The sequence below is a fragment of the Plasmodium fragile genome (assembly GCF_000956335.1).
Source record: "Plasmodium fragile strain nilgiri unplaced genomic scaffold supercont1.32, whole genome shotgun sequence".
Classification (NCBI taxonomy): Eukaryota; Apicomplexa; class Aconoidasida; order Haemosporida; family Plasmodiidae; genus Plasmodium; species Plasmodium fragile.
This window is the reverse complement of record NW_012192612.1, coordinates 109,587-128,375: the sequence shown is the minus strand read 5'-3', so window position 1 is coordinate 128,375 and position 18,789 is coordinate 109,587. Positions and strand designations below refer to the sequence as shown.

Here is an 18,789-nt window from a genome sequence, read left to right as displayed (position 1 = left end):
TGTTTTTTTTTTTTTTTTTTTTTTTTATACCTTATTCGGAGGGGGAAGAGGCATACAGGGGGAACAAAAAAAACGCAAATAATTTGTGAACACTCAAGGTGGTCTGCAACCATTACATGGCTCAGTGAAAGCAGAGTTGAGTATTCTCCTCCAGGAGAGCAACGCAACGAATGGGGGCAAAGGAAGGGACAACCCCCTATGTATGTCATGGGGGACATAACTAGCGGTCAGAAGAGGGAAGCTGGCCCTTTTCCTTCCTCCAACCTTATATGTGTATCGAGTGTGTCGCGTTTCGCCCTTCTGTTCGGGCGGCATGATACACAGTAGTACATGTGTGGGTACACATGCTGCGCGGAGATAAAACAGAAAATGAGCATCTATAGGCCCCAACCTGGGGAATTCCCACACATGGCCATAAAAAAAAAAAAAAAAAAAGACTCCAAATATGCGAAGTGTTACATGCGAAGTGTTACATGCGAAGCGCTACATGTGAACTGCTACGTGAGAAGTGCCACACGCGTGGGTACCTTTACACAAATAAATTTAACACTGTTAACAATGTTAAGAGTTAAAGAATTTGCTGCCCACCAAAGCAAACACGTTACAAAAAGGGGCGAATCCATTTGTGGACCTTCCAACGGGGGGGCGCATGTCGACCACGTTGTCCCCCTCCCTCAAATGCAGAGGCACACTACGACAAATGAGAGGTAAAGTGATGCAATAATATAGCGCACGCATTATTTACGTTGAGGCTGTCTAAGGTAAAATTTGCATTAGGGTTCAAGTCAGGTGTAGGAGGAGCTTCTTCTGTGCGGTGCCCATTTATGTATATACAAATGTCTGACCTGTCTAGTATTTCCTTGCTCAGTCCTTTGGTTTCATTTCCTAAGATTATAAAAATCTTTTCGTTTTTGCTGATCTGCACATTTGCTAATTGTTCGAGGCGATTGTTCGAACTGGAGTCGTTTGGGCGGCAGCCTTGCGTGGGGTTAAGGGAGGGGGGAGCAGTGGTGTTACGCGGTGCATGAACAGTGTAGCGGCGCATGAGCAGTGCGCAGACGTAGGTAGAAGTACACATAAGTGCGTATTGTGAATCAGCCACATGCATGTGAGATGAACTGCGGGGGCAGGACCCTCCAGGAACAATCCCTATGCAGTCTTACAGGTGGAAAGAATTTTAAATCCGGAGCTTCTTAATTCGTCCATAAAGGTGAGCTGAAGGGGGGGGGGGGTGAGGAGAATAATACCAAGTGATGAGTTGCATGTTGTCCCTTGGGTAAGTCGCCACTTATCTGAGAGGCTGTGGACAAGAGGTGGGTGTGTGTCTTTCGTTTTTCCCCTCCACATGGGAAAGGCAGCAACGTGAAAGTTGCCCATGCATAGGTTGTTCGAACCATGTCATTGACGTGGAAAAAGTTCAAAAACTCGGAGGTGCCAACACTGGCATGGAGCACAGGAGTGTCAATCTTCATTGCGTGTATCTTTTCTTGCAATTTTTCTTTTTTTTTTTTTTTTTTTTTTTTAAAAATATCGAGTCCCCCCCGAAGAAGAAAATGGATCTACAAATATTTCCTATGTTCATATTATCGTACACATCATGGAGACAGATGTAAATATTTGCTTGCTTCCCTTTCTGTGGGTAATCCTTGAGGAAGTGTTTAGCCTTTTTCATGGTACGGTAGTTGGTCTGCATGATTATATCGTTGTGTGGGAAGCCCCCCACCAGGTCGTCCATCTTCCTCTTGCTCGTGGTTGTTATTGGGATGTTCCTTTTTTTTAGCGTGTTGAAAATGTACTGGTATGCATGTTTGCGTGTTTTTTTGTTCATGCGAATTTTCTCGTTTATCTGCGGAGTGAAGTGGAGACCTCAGTGTGATGTGTGCAGATGTGTGTGAGTACGTAGGTTGATTCGCATCGGTGAGGACCTCACACAGGGGGGCATCTTTCTTTGCAAGCTGGGTCCCATGCACATACACATATATAGCACATGTGGATTCCTACCAGGACTTTGTGAATGGTTCGCTCCTTCTTCATCAACACGGACAACACTGAATTTATGCCGTATACATAATCTATGTCGTTCTCTGCCTGAGCTTCCAAGAAATTATTTCTTTTTATATTTACCAATGGGGTGTCTGATTTGTCGTTGCGGTGGGGGGAGGAGAGTGAGTAGGTCTTCTTCGGCGGTCCCTTGGGACGGCGTGGTGGCAAATTAGGTCTAAATTCTGGAAGGACGCCGAACGGGGTAACTTCTGCGCAGCTTAGGAAGAGAAGCATCACGCAGCCAGCGTGTTTTGTCCGCATGGCCACACTTGCTGGGGTGCAGTGTGCGCCGTGAGTGGGGACCTCACTTGTTATTTTATAGAGGGCGGTACACGTCTGCAGTTCGCCATGTCGACATTTGCACATTTGCAATTTTTATTTATTTTTCTCACTCTTCTTTTTGTTCATGTGGGTGAGCAGTGAAGAGGAGGAGAGAGTGAGCCACGCGGGGAGTTAACTGTGAGAGGGGGCCACGTGCCACATGGCGAACAGAAAAAAAAAAGAACGCATACGGGTGTTAGTATGACACCACACGTATGTACATATATAGTCCTTTATACATTTATCTACATATGACCTCTCCGTCACAACAGCTATCAGCAGTGAGCTCCAGATCGGCCATCCTGTCGTGTTGGTAAAAATATCTTAATTTTCATTTTTTTTACAAAAAAGTTGTGGGTGACACAAACATGAAGAAAAAAAAAAAAAAAAAGGGGAGGGGAAGTATTAAAGAGGGTTTTTTTTCCCTCCTTTTCAAACTCTAAATGGGGTTAATAAAAAAAAAAAAAAAAAAAAAAAAAGATGAAGGATAGCATTGGTACAAATTGCAAATGGCCCATTCGGGCAATTGTTATGAGTGGTTGTTTACTGGGTCAACATCATTTGGTGTGGAAGGGCGCTCCCCCCCTTCTACACACACATGGACCCTGCGTAACTTGTGAGTGGTAAGGATGGAAAGTGGGTAATGTCCCGGGTAAGGACGTTCCACGTGGGTAGTGCGGCAGGTAGGCTACATATTGGTGTTAGCCCTTAACCCAGTCGACTTGGCCTCGATTTGTCCTCCATTTGACGTGGAGTTCGCGCCGCTTCATCTCCGAGCCTTCTTGAACTTGCCTCTACGGTAGAGGTCCTGATTTTCCTTCATTTCTGTTTCGGCCAGGCGCAGTGCCTCGACAGTTTGCTCCTGATATAGGAGCACGTCGTTTTCGTCGAGCTCACTAAATTTTTCAATTTTTTTGTTGAGCATTTTTTCAATGGCGAGGAAATTTTCCACATCATATTGCGTTACGAAGGTGATGGATTTCCCTGTGCGCCCTGCTCGAGCAGTTCTTCCGACCCTATGAATATACTCCTTACATGAACACAGGTCAAAGTTTATTACAATTTTAATATCTTTTAAATCAAGTCCTCTAGCTCCTACTTGTGTAGAAATTAAAATATTGTATCGGTTGCTTTTAAAAGAATTCAAACTACTGAGTCTCTGATTTTGTGTTAATTTGCCATGCAGGCATATAGACTTGAGTCCTAAATTTCTGCAGAAGAAATTAATCTTCTGTGCTGTCGCACATGTGTTTGCAAAGATGATAATGCACCTCGAGGAAAAGTGGAAGCAGAGGCTACAGAGGTAGGTGTATTTGTACTTGAGGGGAATGAATATATAATTTTCGATGAGGGTACTGGCAGTGCTGTACTTATTTGACACTTCTACTTTGATCGGATTTTTTAGTGATGCCTTCTTCAATTTAGCTACACTCTTTGTCATTGTGGCTGAGAATAAAAAGGTAATTCTTTTTTCAGGGAGAATTAGTAAGAGCTTATTAATGGAGGCCTCAAAGTCGAGGGATAATAATTTGTCCGCTTCGTCAAATACGAGGTATTTTAAATTTTTTAAGTTAAAACCTTTGGTGTTGTTCAGATGATCTAGTATCCTCCCTGGGGTACTTACAATGATGTTCGGTCTTTTGGCTAAATTTAAAGACTGAGTAACAATATCGACACCTCCAAATATTGTGCATATGTTTATAAGTAAATTTGAACCCAGTGCTTGAAAGTGCTGTGCTATTTGTATACACAGTTCCCTGGTGGGTGAGATGACCAGGGCGAACAAGCTTTGCCTTTTTTCTCTGAGTTCCTGTAGGATGGGTATTATGAAGCAGGCCGTTTTTCCGCTGCCTGTTTCGCTGAGACCGATGATGTCTCTCTTTTGGAAGGCCCAGGGCAGCATCTTGCGTTGGATGGCGGTCGGCTTTTTCCAGCCCAGCTCATCTATGCTCTGCAGGATTTCCTCGCAGATGTTTAGATCGCGGAAGGTGGCCGGTTCTTCTGCCTCGTTCGCGTCATCCACATCGTGCACATCATTCGCTTCATCCGCTTCATCCGCTTCGTCACTTCGGTCTGATTTTTCATCGTCCAATGCTTCCTCCTGCGATTCGTGCTCCCCGCTGGTCTCATCGTGCGACCTCTTCTTCCCCAGTGCTTCCTTCCTTTTCACCTTCACCATGGTCTTCTCCTTCACCCGGTGCTCGTATTCGTTATGCATTTTCTGTATGGTCTCCTCCTCAAACATTTTGTAATTTTTGTTTAGCTTTTTGTCGAAGTTCTCTAGCACGTCGCTCGTGCTGCAGCCTTTGTGAAGCTTCATTTCTTTATGAATTAAATTTGGAAGGGGCGAACAAGTACATGGTATATAAGAGTAAAGAAGAGCGTTCTGTTTGTCCTTAAACCGTTGGAGTTTTTTTTTTTTTTTTTTTTTTTTTTGTTTAAAAAGGCAAATCAGCTGGGCGCACAGTTTGGGGCACAACGCTACGTAGAGGTTAGGGTCACCTTTTTTGCAGACTACAAAAAAGGGAAGTATAGTGGTCTGAGGAGGCACGAAGAGTTGTACAATTTATACGTTGGGACATGCCGAAAAAAATGTTAAAGGAATGATAGGATAAACATTGCTGTGCTTTTCTTATAATGCTATTTGGGTACATAACCGTTTACTGCAAAAAGATATATGTGGGAAGTTTCCCATCGAAACGAATGAAAGGCGGTCTTCAAATGGCATGCGCAGATGATGGGATAGTCCAACGGGAATAAAAGGAAAAGAAAAAATTGGAAAAGCATTTCGCCATATTCGAGGTAGGCGACACGTTGTAAATTACTACCTGCATTGAATGTCGCATTCTTCGGGGTGGGTAAAAACTATTGTTGCGGTGTCAGAAAAGGCGGAAAAAAATATGTGACCTTGCGGGATGCGGCGCCGACAAGATTATTGACATTTATGAGGTAGGGCCAAGCGACAATGCCATCGAAAAGGGAACAGAAAAAAAATAAATAAATAAAATATAAAGTGCCCTTATTTTGTTTTAATTCATCCTTCTTCTTTACATTTCCGCGTTGCCTCCCTGTGTTTATCCCTTTTTTTTTTTTATGTAAATTTTTTTCCCCCTTGGCCAACACTGCGTAGCAGCACAGGGAGAAAAAAAAGGAAAGAGAAAAAAAGGATTCACACGCAAACCTTATTTAGAATTAGAAGTAACAACAAGGAGTCCACTTTTAAGGCAATTTTCGCAGGAAGAACAAACTGTTTTACAAAAAATGAAGAGAGGATAACCCCCAACTTTTGCTTCAACATCGAGAGACGTGTACCCTATAATACCCGTCGAAAATAATGCCAACCGAAATTTGAAACAGCCGTGCCCGGAACGAATCTGTACGTGTAACGATAATTGCCCCCTTTTTGGTAAGGCAAATTGAGAGAACGGCAAAGGAGATAAATAGCCCTTCACGTGCTGTTATTGCTTCCGTTTGAATATGTTTTTCGTTTCCCTTATCGCGCTAACGAATGTGTAATTGTGAAGGTGAGGGGAAGTCGAACATGTTGTTAAGTGGCCGCGTCTGGAGTGGAATACATTTCATCCAAAGTTTCTTAATGTAAAAAATCAGTAAATATTTTTATTTTAATTTTTTTCGTGGTCCCGTTTTTCAGATCGTCCAAACGGACTTAATGCCCAGTGTACACAAAAAAAAAAAAAAAAAAAAAAGGAACCTACCTTTTCGCATACCCGAGTGAACAAACACACTGATAGTTTTTTTCTACAATTTTGTGAAGAGTTAAACTGTCCAGAGGCGCATTTTTGGCGAAGTTTTTTTTTTGTTATTGAAAAATGAAGACGGAAACGACGGTGGAGGAAAACCGGGACAATCCCGAGGATGGCCCTTTGGGTCTCCTGTCCGAGTGTGTCAAGGACAACGCACAGGTTTTAATTAACTGCCGAAATAATAGGAAACTTCTGGCGCGGGTAAGCAAATGAGAACTGGAAGGAAATGCGTCTCAGCCTGAGCGCCCCGTTCGCCCATTTTTTGTGTGCAAATTAATGAAGTCTACCGAATTTGCCTGACCTGTTCATACGATTTGGTCGATTTTGTTAGCTCACCGGCAGAGCGCACCTTTGATTGACTAATATGCACGAACCCCATTTTACGAATTCGCTGCCCTCAGGTTAAAGCTTTTGATAGGCACTGTAATTTGTTGCTGACTGAGGTTCGAGAAATTTGGGTTGAGGTTGTGAAAGACAAAAAGAAGAAAAAAAAAATTAACAAGGACAGATACATCAGCATACTGTTTTTAAGGGGAGACTCCGTTATTTTAATTTTGAGAAATCCAAAGTGAAGCTTAAGAAGGAAGAGCAAGTTAGCAATCGTCAGGTGACACAAAGGTGTACTAGCCAAAAAAAAAAAAAAAAAAAAAAAAACCAAAATGAATTTTTTTTTTTTTTTTTTTTTTACTTCATCACGCCTATGCAACTGTGAACAATACCTGCTTGGTACACCCCCAACCTTTGTAATAAAAATATAAAAAAAGTTTTCCTTGTTTTTTGCCTAAAACGGGCATTCAGTCAATTGGTTTTTATGTGTACATGTGTCATGTTCATTAAGTGCTCACATGCTGCATAGGATGGTATATGTTAAACAAATATATAAGATTTTACGTGCCACATGTTCCTTGTTTTGCCTTCTTCACTTGTGTCCGTTGCACTTTCTTTTGTGTAACGTTCCTTTTTTTCTGGTGAATACTGTAGTTCGGAGGAGTATTCTTCTCCCTTTTCATTTTCGCGCTTTTAACGTGTGTATCTTTGTATGCGCTGATTTATTTTTATGCCAGTCCCCCCCCCTTGGCAAAATTCTACATTTTGCGATTCCTGGGACACGCGCCTTACCGTCGGTTTTAATTCTGCACATGTAGGCATATAGGTGGATGTGCATATGGTCTATGCTCATGCGCAAGTAGTTATCCGTACCTGCTTACATGTACACTCTTTATTAACTTGCGCGAACACACCCCTTTAATGTAAAAAAGACTAGCCACCTGAACTATTCACGTGGCACACCCTTTTATCAATTTTTAAGATAACAGTTTGAAGGAAGAGGAAAGAAAAAAAAAAAAAAATGGAACAGTTCTATTCCGAAATTTGCAATTTTTTTTGTTCCTATTCGTACCAACGAAAGGAATTAAAAGAATGAAGAGGGGCTTGACTGGCGATGCCAGTAGAAGGGGTTGTCCCAGTTTGAAGTATAACGTACGAGAGAGTTAAGATCAGGCGTTAGCTACATTTTTTTTGTCCTGCATACGATATAGGTGCATTTAAGAATAACATACAGCACCTCGAGGGATGTCAGTGCCTTTTTTTTTTTTTTTTTTCTTTTTTTTTTTTTTTTTTTTTTTTTCGGCCCCGAAATGGGAAAGGGGGTTTTTTTTTTTTTTTTTTCCTTTTTTTTTTTTTGTTCATGTGTTACGGCCCAGGTCGAATGAGCCATTCAGTCAATAACTCGCGCGCGTGCACGAGAATAGCGAATCAAAGCGAACGGGAGAGGTGTGTAGATATGCCTATGAATTATATCTCCATATAATCATTAGAGGAAAGTTCATTGTAGGGGACAGCCTTTTGTGGAGCAGCCCCTCCGAGCGAGTACCGGCTCTCACGCGTTGAACGAGACGGGAGAGTTTTCACCGTAGGGCCAAGCGCAACTGGCAGAAAAAAAACAATACAAACAGGGAGCTAAAAACATAGGCAAAAATATATAGCAATATATACTGCAAATCTGTACAGTCCAATATTTAGAAGGTTAAAATTTTGGCAGGGAGGTGTAGTGACGCTATCCCTTTGGAAAGGCGCAGAAGGGAAAACACATGGCTGGACGAGCGACCACACCATTCTGAAAGATGAGATATCGCAGAGCTGTTGTCCCTCTCAAGGAAGCACTTCGCGCTCATTGACTAAAATACACTAACAGGCAGCAGAGAGGAAACAATCAGTTGAGTTGAGGAGTCACAAGGAGCACGTAGGTGCATGGGTAAGTAAAAATCCCACCTAAATGGGTAACTCCAATAGGAGGGAGACGAATAAGAAGGATGATGAAGAGGAGGATGATATAGGGAAGGGGAGTGGGCAAGAATCAGGGGGCGATCCGAAAGGTCGTACCGGGGAAGTCGAAGTGAAGAGTAGAGGACTCCTGGACGAGAGCCTAGTAAACATTTTCTACTATGAGAACTACTTCAAGAATTTCTTCAACTTACAAGAGATTAATAAGTTTGGTTTTACGGCGAATAGTGCCAAGGTGGGATGTGAGGTGGAGGGGGATGGGGAGGACAAAGAAGGCACAAGTGAAGAAAATGGAAAAATTAGGAACAAGAAAATGATTGAAGAAATGACCTTCCACAATAACAAGTACATTGTGAACTTTCTTGACGATACGATAAAATCTAAAATTGAGATCGCCAACTTTATTTCTTTTTATTTTTTTTTTCAAAGTGTGAGGCAGAAGTGTGTGAGCGACTCGATCAGGAGAAAGGACCTGTCCGATGTTAATTACATATATGGGCAGGTTAGGAAGTCGAAGAGATATATTGGGTCCGATGATGTGGAGACTTGCATGAGGAATTATTTATACCATATTGATAGGAGGAAATTTCCCATTTGGAAGGAGCCCGTGGGGGGTGAGGGATCGGCACGGAACGATGCACTTGCTAATGTAGGAGGAGGATGTGGAGAGGAGGTGGGACGCACAAGTGATGTGGGCAACGCGGAAAGCTTGGAGGAGGTGGAGCCGCGGAGCCGCGAGAAGGGACGTCTGAGTGAAGTGAAAAAAGGGCAAAGCGGCAAGAGAGAAGAGGAGGGATGCCCGAGCAAATGGAAAAAGAAGGTACCCCAAAGAGTGAAGATAGAAGATGACAAAGTTACACTTCGGTGGAAGAGCACCTTGGGTAGGAAGTACGACGAAGGCTTTTCCTTGTACAGTTCAGGCAGAAATTATCGTCGGGGAAGAAGGAAGGGGGTGGAAGGAGTGAAAAGGAGGAGGGAGGATGGGGAGGAACGTGAGGAGGAAGCGTACCTGGGGGGGGATGTAGACTCGGCACAGTTACGTGGAGAGAAAGAAGAGCCTGGGAATGGTCTGGACTCTACACTGAAGAGTGAAATGGGGCAGGTAAAAAACGACAACTCTTCCTACGCGGTGTATATTAAAAAGACGCTTTCTAAAGTATTCAATAGGTACGAAATAAATAGGTACGGATTGGTGAGGAAGAAGAAGGGGAGCCTGTTGTTGGGTCATCTGCTTAAGGAGAAGAAGGAGCAAATGAACCTTGGCATTTCTTTCTCCCCAGCTGGTTTGTTAATACCGTATCACCTAGGTGTGAGCAGTTTATTAATAGAAAAAAACATCCTTAACATACACACGAGTATAGCTGGTTCATCTGCAGGTAGCATATGTGCTTGTTGTTTGGGTATCGGTTTGAGTGTGGACAAATGTTTTTTTTTAATTGAGAATATTATTAGTAATGTATACAAAAATGGGTGTTACCAGAAGTTGCAAAATGTGTTGGACGTGGAGTTGAACAAGTACCTTTACACGGGAAGTTATAATTTTTTGAACCAACGAAATGGAAGCGTCTTTGTAGGGATCACACAGATACTTCCCTACTACAAAAGATTAAACATAACAAAATTTTACGACGACAGGGATCTGATCAGTGCAGTGATCGCCTCGTGTAATATCCCTATGTATTTGTCGAACAACATTTTTGCCAACTTTCGAAATAAAAAGTGCATCGATGGATTGTTCAGCACCAGGAAGAAGGAATTTGGGTGCCCTAGTACGAAGACCGAGCGCACCGTGAAGGTATCTCCTTTCGATTCAGATTATGTTGGTATTGAGAACAAGACCAACAGTGTTATTAGCCCTCATATGGTTAAGTATAGACATTTGATTTTTCTCTTTTTGTGTGTGAAGAATTTGTTTCACCGGGTGGTGGATAATGTGTGGGTGGAGAAGGACTATGCGTTTTTGGTTCGTCGGTTGAAGAGGATCATGGATTTGAGGATCTTTTCCTGGGGGGAGTTTTTGCGCGATTACTTCTGCGCCCCTGGTGGGGGAGCGGCGATGAGGGGGGTGAGCATGGATGCAGATCCGGGTAGAGGTGATTTGGGGGGAGGCAGTACCGACATTTCTTACGAAGCGAGCCCCTCCGAACTGATGCATCGTTTGGAGGAGAGACTTAGCCGATTCCGCTGCACATGCGGGAATGACGCTGCTAGGGAGGTCTTCCTGAAGGTGAACCGGGAGGCCTTTGCCCAGTTCGAACGGCACAACTGCAAGTATTTCAATTTTTATAGCTTCTCCATGACGCTAATAAATGTGATGAGCGCCTACTTTGAGGAGAACTTTTTCCCTAGCAAGAGGTTGAAGGAGGTAGTGTTGAGGGGTTTGCGGCAGGATGGTGGAGACACGTTAGGGGAGGAAGACGGGGAGGACGCCCAACTGGAAAACATTTTCCTTATGCTGGAAAAAAAGAAATTACTCAGAATGGAGGAGTACATACGATTTCACCCCAAGCTGGAGAGTGAAGTGATTTTGTTTTTTTTTAAAGAGCATTTCGCCAACGACAACATCGCACGGCTGGAAAAGAGGTTCTTAAAGAGGAGCATCCATCAGCTGGTGGATTCGTTGAAGGATATTTGTTTGTTCGATTGTGTGGAGAGGTGTGTGCAGAGGTTAATTCTGTTATGTCACGAGGTTGAGAAGGGTCGCGGTGATGGACGTTTGGTTTTGTCAGGTGCAAAGGGGGAGTCCCCCGGAGGGCACTTCCAATCGCGCGTTAGGGGGATTACCCATTATTTGAAGCACAGCCAAATTTACAAAAATTTCATTTACATACTTAACGAAATAAAAGCGGCGAACGGAAGAGTCGTTAAGGTTACTGAGCACAACTACTACAGCTTTATGTGTCTGAACGCGGAGGACATGGGTGATTCTTACCTCTTTTTGTACCTCTACTTGTATGCCAATTTGTGTCACCGCGATGTGTTCGCTCGCGTTGGCGGCGTTAGCCGTGTTAGCGGCGTTAGAGGCGGTGATAACCGCGTCCGTGGGGCAGTTACCTCCTGTCCGCGAGGAAGAATCCCCCCCCTCACTGAAGGGAACAGTTGTGGTGAAGCAGCTCCGTGGGGTTACACACACGTAGGGGATGGCCAATTGGCAAAACATATGGTGCAGGAGGGACCCTCCATGACGAACGCCAGTCAAGATGCCAGAACGGTGAGCTTAACGCAGAGATTTGCGGAGTTGTGGACGGTCAGGAAGCGCAATGGGGAGGCCGACGAGGAGGAGCAAGCAGTAGAACAGAACAAGAATCACAAAATGAAACAGTGCAACCACATTAGTCATGCGAATCATGTTAACCTGTTTATGAAAAAAGAGGATCAAATGGACGTGGGTAGCAGTTGCACTCACTATGTGAGAAGGACTAACAGCGAAACGGGGAACAAATTGGGGGACCAGAAAGTCGGTGAGATGTGTCCAGAAGCACAACTTAACTGTGGGCATAAATGTCAATTGGGGAAGGGGTTTCCTCGGGGGCTGAACAATTTGCTCCTCTTCAACCACGACTGTGGAGTTATTAACAACCCAGACGTTTTTGTGAAGACGAATTGGAATAAAATAGTTACCATGAATGACCAGCGGAGAAGTGAGATCTGCTCACACCTACATGAAATGGATAAGCTCTACAGGGATATGCTTTTTTTGCAGAGATTTGTTTTTTCTATTAATTTTTCTGAGCAGACCAAGTATAAGTTTTTTAGGAAGGGGAGTGATAACGGCGCAGCGGAGGGAGCGGCGAAGACAGCTGGTGTGGAGGAAACTCCGTGGGAGAGCCCCACAAAGGAAAAGATAACAGGGCAAATGTCACCAACCAAGGAGAAAGTGAGGACACGAGTTTGTAATAGGGATGGAGGGGAAGGACACCAAAGAACGATTTGTACCAGTATTGAAGAAATGTTTGTTTATGGCTCGATGCAGCGGGGGGTTTCAAGTGTTAATCAGGTTGATACAGAAGGGAATGATAGGACAGTGATGGGGGGTAGGGGGAAGGTGCCTCCAACAAGTGAAGAAGAGGATTGGACCAGGAGAAGAAACGGATCCGATGTCCTTCCCGAGAGACGCTCTACTAAGGAAAGGCGAGCAGAAATGATGATGCATGATGGCTCGCCAGAAAATTTTGTTGAAGATGTAGAAACCAATATTGATAAAAAATTATATAATAATGATCGAACGTATTTTATTAAGAATGTGTTTTCCATGAGGAAGTTATTGAAGATGGCATTCGAGGGAGCAAACGACAAAATGATTAGGAAGATTTACGACATGGGTCGTAGTGACACGTACCTGTGGCTATACACCGAGTACTTGAACGTGTGCATTTTTTGCTTTAAGAAGGTGTATCTTTTATATGTAAAGTTAGTTTCTGTGTTTGAGTCGCTGCTTGGGATAACCAGCTTGAGCAAGCGGAGGAAGAAGAGGAAGCATGATGTGTCTGCTATTCTAAGCTCGGTGGAGAAGTTTGTCCTTTACGTGAATGGAAGGGCGCTCAACATGTTCGAGCTGTGCAATTTTGTGTATGTGTGTGTCGGCGGCGGGGAGGGAGCATCAGGTAGAGCAGGGGCGGATGTAGTGGAGCAGGTTACGCGGGACGCTATTGGAGGGAAGAGGTCCTCTCCCTGCGCTGTTCACACGGAGAGGTGGGGAGAGGGCAAGCAGGTGGAATCGGAAGGAGCTAAACGGGAAACGAAGGAAGAAGCGACGGAAGAACGCCCAAACGAGGAAAACGCTTCCAACGCGTCATTAGCTAAATGCGAGAGGCAGCACGTCCATGAAGGGACCCCCGTACAAGATCCTTCCCCGCATCGCCATTTGGAGGATGCAGAGGTATGCAGTGGCCATCACTTGTCTAGGAAGGGCAAACGGGGGATTGGTCGGTTTAAGAGAAAAGGAAAAGGGAAAGGAACAGAAAGTGAGAAAATCATAAAGCCCAGCGGAGAAGAGAAGGAAAATGTACCCCACCAGATTAGCAACACTCGAAAGGTAATTAGGGACTCCCACCCAAGTAGGGTCTCCAAAACGAAGCAAAAAAAAGGTATTGAAAAGGGTGTAAAGGAAAGGAAACAAAGAAGTATAAGTGTACCGGTAGATCTTCACAAAACCGTTTTGAAGATGCACCATTTGAAGGGGAAGATAAAATTAAATAAAAACATCATTGATGGAATTAATAAGGAGATACTGACTGGCAGTCCATATGAGCACATTTACACTCACTCGAATTTTTGGATATACTCCTCTTCCGATGAGAGTGATGGGAAGAATCTTTGTGGCAACGGGTTCTACCTGAACAGCGCAGATGTCGCGGGTTCTTCGTTTGATTCTGTGTTTGACGATCTGTCTGATGAGGCGGATGGCTTCTCCAAGATTTCCAATTTTTTCAGGACGTTCAGGAACATGGACGGGAATTTGGGCCTCTCGGGCTACTTCGGCTTTTGAGGAGATGTAGGGGTTAGAAGCGGTTGCCTCTGTAAATGGTTGTGTGGGACTCTGCTCATCTCTGCGCGGTGCTCGGCCATTTGGGGTAGCCGCGGAGATGCCTTTATTGGGGCGTGAACGGATGGTGACTGCTTCACCTCCGCTTATACAATGGGTTACTCGTATGTGGCATATTGTCGTATCACCCGTCCCCAGAGATGGGAAATTCCCGACGTTGTGCGTCCCCCTGTGAACCGCTCCCCCATCAAATTCCTCCTTATGCATTCCTTCGATGTAGAGGAGCCCCCCCGTTATGGGGTTCCTGTTCACATCTTTGTTCCTTTTGTTTTACCGTTCGTTCAGATTTGCATCCCATTTTTGTTTCCACTTGGCCACTTCACATCCATATCTCCCTCGCCATGTGGCTTTTTTTTTGTGTGTGTGTGTGATTGTAATGCTATAACCTATCGGTAATTTTTGTCTACTTATCCTTTTAAGGCGTTTAATTTTTTTTGGTATCGTGATGGCGAGACGACTTAGAGATGGAGTGTGGCATGTCCTTGCGAATCGGCCAACCTTTGAAATGGTGGGGCCATGAAGGCGTCTTCCTTCATTTGCATTGTTGGTGGTGTTCGGGCACTGCGCAGCAACACCGCCCGTTATGACGAATACGTAAGCGGATGGAACGCATCAAAAGCAGGTTGAAAAAAAAAAAAAAAATTGCTCGTGCGTGAAAGCTTAGCATATGAGTGTACATGGCTAATTATTATTATTTTTTTTTTTTGCAGTCTCCCGTGGTTTGTTTTTATCAGGGGGCAACTGGCACAAATGGCGTCGGTTTGTGGAGAAGAAACATAAAAAAAATAAAAAAAAATAAGAATAGGTGCGGGATTGGTGACACGAAACAAATGCGCACGCGTATGGTACACGCCGCTCTGGAGCACACGCGGTGTGACGCAAATTTATTGTTTCTCACAAAAAGAAACAAAACAGAGTGAAGAAGCGGGGCATGCAAGTGGTGCAGGGGTTAGACATGCTGTGATGCCTCTAAATGCAACCACTTAAAAAACGCTACTTCTTCTTGGCCTGGGAGAGTAGGCTGTCCAGGCCGAAGGGGTCGGAGATTTCTTTTATAAATTTGACTGGCTCGGAGGTACTTTGCGTGGTCTCCATTTTTTGTAGCGTCTTCTTGACCCGTTCGTTGGAGAATTTGTAAATATTGTTACTCTGTTTAGAGTTGAACAAGGATGTGTCGTAAATCTGGTACAGGTCATCATCGTTAGAAGCGAGTTGATTGTTGCCATCGTCATTTTGGCTGTTAATGTTGAAAAGGCTAACATCATGTATGTTGCTGTTTTTACTAACATTGACTTTATTGAGGGCAAGTTGTTCTTCAATGAGTCTATTTTCATAATTTTTAATTTTTTTAAGATTTTTTTCAATGCGATAATCTCTCTCGATTTCTCTTTTTCTTTCGTTGAGAATGGAGTTTTGTGTTTGTGCAAGTCCTTTTTCTTTTCTTGCTTGTATGGCTAAGTTTCGTAAGACATTTTCCTTTTCTTCTTTTTCTTTTAATTTTTTTTGTTTAATGATGCTGTTTCTCATTTTGATTTCTTCTCTAGCTTTTTTCTCCGCCACGTATAAGTATTCACTTAGGTGTGCAAAATTTTCATTAACTTCCACCTGGTTTAATTTTTTATTGTCACTTTGTATTCGTTTATCGAGAGGAATATTATAGCCTTTATTATTCTTCCAGTTGGAGACACAGGGAGGGATTTTCCAATTCTCTTCCTCTTCTTTATTAATTTTTCTGGTAGGAGATCTTAACAAAGGATAGTCTGGTGAGTTTTTTATATTCGGTAATTTTTTATGTTTAAATTTTGAAACATCTAATGGGTCTACTGTTTTATGAACGACTTTAATAATTCTTTCTTCTAAATTTGCATTAAGTTTATTTTGAGGAATATATCTGAAGAATTTATCTTCCTTTTTATTACCTAGATTATTTTTAAATTTTTCATTCATCATTTGTTCAATATTTTTTTTTGTGTTGTTTATGATTTCATTTTCTTCTTCTTCATTTGGTTTGCAGATGGGTAATTCATTAAACTTTTCTTCTCTATCTTGTGCATCTGATAATATTTTTTTTTTTCTTAATTTTTGAATTCTTTCATTTGGTTCTAGGGATTCTAATTCTTTATTATATATGTGTACATCTTCGTTTATTAGGTTGTCATACTTTACGTTGTTATTTTCGTCTAGGTACTTTAGTACTACATTTCCTTTTGTACTTTTTCTCCCGACCCCACCTTCTGGAAGGCCCATGTTGTTTGGGTATTGGTTGACGTGGATCTCTGGGTAGGCTCCTCCTCCTTGGAAGTCTTCGTTGCAGGTAATTCGCAGGTATTTCCTCTTTAGGTACTCATAACACTGATTCTTGCCATCACCTCGGGTTCCGTGGCCCTTCTTCGTGTCGTCTCTCCTTCCGTCGTCTGTCCTTCCGTCGTCTGTCCTTCCATCGTTTCTCCTTTCGTCGTCTTCCTCATCGGCGTAGTCATAGGGCCTCCTCTTGGGCTTAGGCAAATTCCTGAGAAAAAAAAAAAAAAAAAGGGACAGAGCATGGGAAGATTATGCAGTGGGGTGTCTGGCGTATACTTGTGTGATGAGTACTCATAGCGTGGGATTTCGGGTGGTACGTCATTTTTATTATGTATCTGCCCAGGCGTTACACCCCTTCATGTCCTCCATTTTTTTTACCTCAAAAAATCGGTCATTTGTAAGCGTCGGGGGAGCTATTTGGGGGCTAGTGTCTCTTGTTGAAGAAAAATTGGCTTATGCTCTCCCCCCATCTAGCGTCCACTATATACTGGGGCGTAATTATAGGGTGGTTGGTGGTTGGCATCCCAGTTGGTGTTTTCTTCTTATCAACTTTTGTTTTGCTTCCTATTCAGCCGGTGTTTGCGCCTCTAGCTCTCCTCTTTTGCTTCGTTTCAGTTTTTTTTTTTTAACTTTGAACTGCTTCTCTCTCTGGGATATGAGCGCTCGCTCAGGCGCGCATTTCAAGATGCAGTAGGAGGGAAAAAAGAATTTTTTTTGTTATTCTTTTTTAACCCGCCTCTTTTTTTGACGAGCAATGGCGGTTAACTGAAGCGCATTGCGTTTAACTATTTTTAGGCGTTATTAAAACGTTGCACGTTAAAGTTGTGAATTAACATTTCGAATTAACATTACGAATTATAGCATTGCGCATTAATATTGCCCTGTGGGCGGGGCGTAGATGTTTTTTATATGTGGGGTACATGGCAAGGCTGCACTGTGACCCCAATCGCGGGGGGTATTTTTTTTTTCCCTGTTTTTAAGGAAAATCTCCGCGGAAACGCAGACATAAAAACGCACGTCCTTTTACTTATTGGTAAATGACGCGATATATTTTTTACAGCCATTAGGATTTGCAGATTTTTTTTTTTTTTTTCATTCCTCCATTTTTACCTGTTCAGTTTTGCGTTTGATGTTTTGCTGGGACAGGTAAGAAGTTTGGTTCGTTTTTTTTTTTTTATCACTTTGTGATTCGCAGCATGCACATATTATGTTTCGTTTCGTTTCGTTTTGTTTCATTTTTTTTTTTTTTTACCAGCTGAGCATGCTTAACTCGTTCACTCACTGGGGTTATTCCCCCCACGGGGAATGGTAAGCAGCCTTTTTTGTGGGGGGCGGCCCAACTTGTTCCCCTTGTCGCTTAAAAGGTAGACGTAACGCAGGGGAGTGGTCATTCTCCTCTTGCGCAATGCGTGTTCAAATATGTTACTTACGTTATATGCTGGTGTTCCCTGGCGCACACGCGCTAGTTGATGAATAGGCATGTGTGTATGTAGCACCCGTGTAGTTGGCATGTTCACAAATTAATAAAAAAAATGTGGACAAAAAACAGACGGGGCCAAAAAATCATGTTGGATTAAAAAAACATATGAGGAAGGCATACATTTGCATATGATGGGGTGAAGAGGGACACAAAAAAAAAAAAAAAAAAAGGAAAGAAAATTAGAGGCATTCCCTACGCCCCCCCTGCAAAAGTACCACCTGAATAAATTCTACCATGTGTACAAGTATCCAGGAGGTATATTCCGGGAGGACTGACAACAAACGGTGGTGAATTTGCTTGCGTGGCGTGAGCATACCTACGTATGTGCGTATACGTGTTTGGGGTATGGTGCCCATTGTCTGTGTTACAATTGCTTTGTCTTTTCATTGTAGTGACAGCTGTTCTTGTACAAACTTCCAACTGCTGCGGTTACCTTTTTTTTTTTTTTTGTACTTTCCTTTTTCTCCTGCTCCTTCCCCTGGTGCGAATGAATTTACGAGTAGTCTGAATTAGGTTATTTCTCGGAAGTGCCCAACGTGTTGACCCTTTCCTGTCTTCCAAGTAGGTGTTTTGGGAGAGGGGATAGAAACCCTCCCCCCCTCCATAACACATACATGGAAAGGCAACGGTACACAATTAGGACGATCGAAAAATCTCAAAAATCGAACTCAATTACGTATACTTGCTTATTAGCTTTTTCAAAATCATACATTTTTATTCTGCCCCCGTTCCTCCCCTCTAAAGAAAAGAGAAAGGGACAGAACAAAAATGTATGATTGGCATTTCTGGTAGCTAATTAATATTTTTTCAATATTTTTTTTCTCAAAAAAAGTTTAAAAGAAGAATTCGCAAGGAATAAAACAAAAGGTGGAAAAGAACCAAACATGTGGGGGACAAAAATTTTAGACAAAACTTTGTAAAACCACATGTATGGTTCTTTTGCACCTTTTTGTATCTTCTTTATTTGCAGCATCTCAGACCTTCCTTCCTGTTATGAAAAAATTACACAACATGGGGTTACGCGGAATGAAAAGAAAAAAAAAAAAAAAAAA

The 18,789-nt window shown here is 42.8% G+C and overlaps 5 protein-coding genes across 5 annotated transcripts; 2 read left to right on the top strand and 3 right to left on the bottom strand.

The window, feature by feature from the left end:
• Positions 1 to 691: 691 nt before the first annotated feature.
• Positions 692 to 2,451, bottom strand: AK88_03010 (uncharacterized protein; the record flags this gene model as incomplete). The annotated part of the gene is made up of 6 exons (XM_012480633.1): positions 692 to 978; positions 1,164 to 1,215; positions 1,395 to 1,440; positions 1,593 to 1,846; positions 2,002 to 2,252; positions 2,436 to 2,451. The coding sequence occupies 6 exons, from the start codon at positions 2,449 to 2,451 to the stop codon at positions 692 to 694; spliced, it is 906 nt and encodes a 301-aa protein (XP_012336056.1).
• Positions 2,452 to 3,130: 679 nt separating this feature from the next.
• On the bottom strand, positions 3,131 to 4,684 carry AK88_03009 (uncharacterized protein; the record flags this gene model as incomplete). Its single annotated transcript, XM_012480632.1, has 1 exon — positions 3,131 to 4,684. The coding sequence occupies one exon, from the start codon at positions 4,682 to 4,684 to the stop codon at positions 3,131 to 3,133; it is 1,554 nt and encodes a 517-aa protein (XP_012336055.1).
• A 1,510-nt stretch (positions 4,685 to 6,194) lies between these two features.
• AK88_03008 (uncharacterized protein) lies at positions 6,195 to 6,700 on the top strand (the record flags this gene model as incomplete). The annotated part of the gene is made up of 2 exons (XM_012480631.1): positions 6,195 to 6,329; positions 6,530 to 6,700. 2 exons carry the CDS (start codon positions 6,195 to 6,197, stop codon positions 6,698 to 6,700), a joined length of 306 nt encoding a protein of 101 aa, XP_012336054.1.
• A 1,703-nt stretch (positions 6,701 to 8,403) lies between these two features.
• Positions 8,404 to 13,899, top strand: AK88_03007 (uncharacterized protein; the record flags this gene model as incomplete). The annotated part of the gene is made up of 1 exon (XM_012480630.1): positions 8,404 to 13,899. One exon carries the CDS (start codon positions 8,404 to 8,406, stop codon positions 13,897 to 13,899), a length of 5,496 nt encoding a protein of 1,831 aa, XP_012336053.1.
• Positions 13,900 to 14,949: 1,050 nt separating this feature from the next.
• On the bottom strand, positions 14,950 to 16,652 carry AK88_03006 (uncharacterized protein; the record flags this gene model as incomplete). Its single annotated transcript, XM_012480629.1, has 2 exons — positions 14,950 to 16,465; positions 16,636 to 16,652. 2 exons carry the CDS (start codon positions 16,650 to 16,652, stop codon positions 14,950 to 14,952), a joined length of 1,533 nt encoding a protein of 510 aa, XP_012336052.1.
• Positions 16,653 to 18,789: the final 2,137 nt, after the last annotated feature.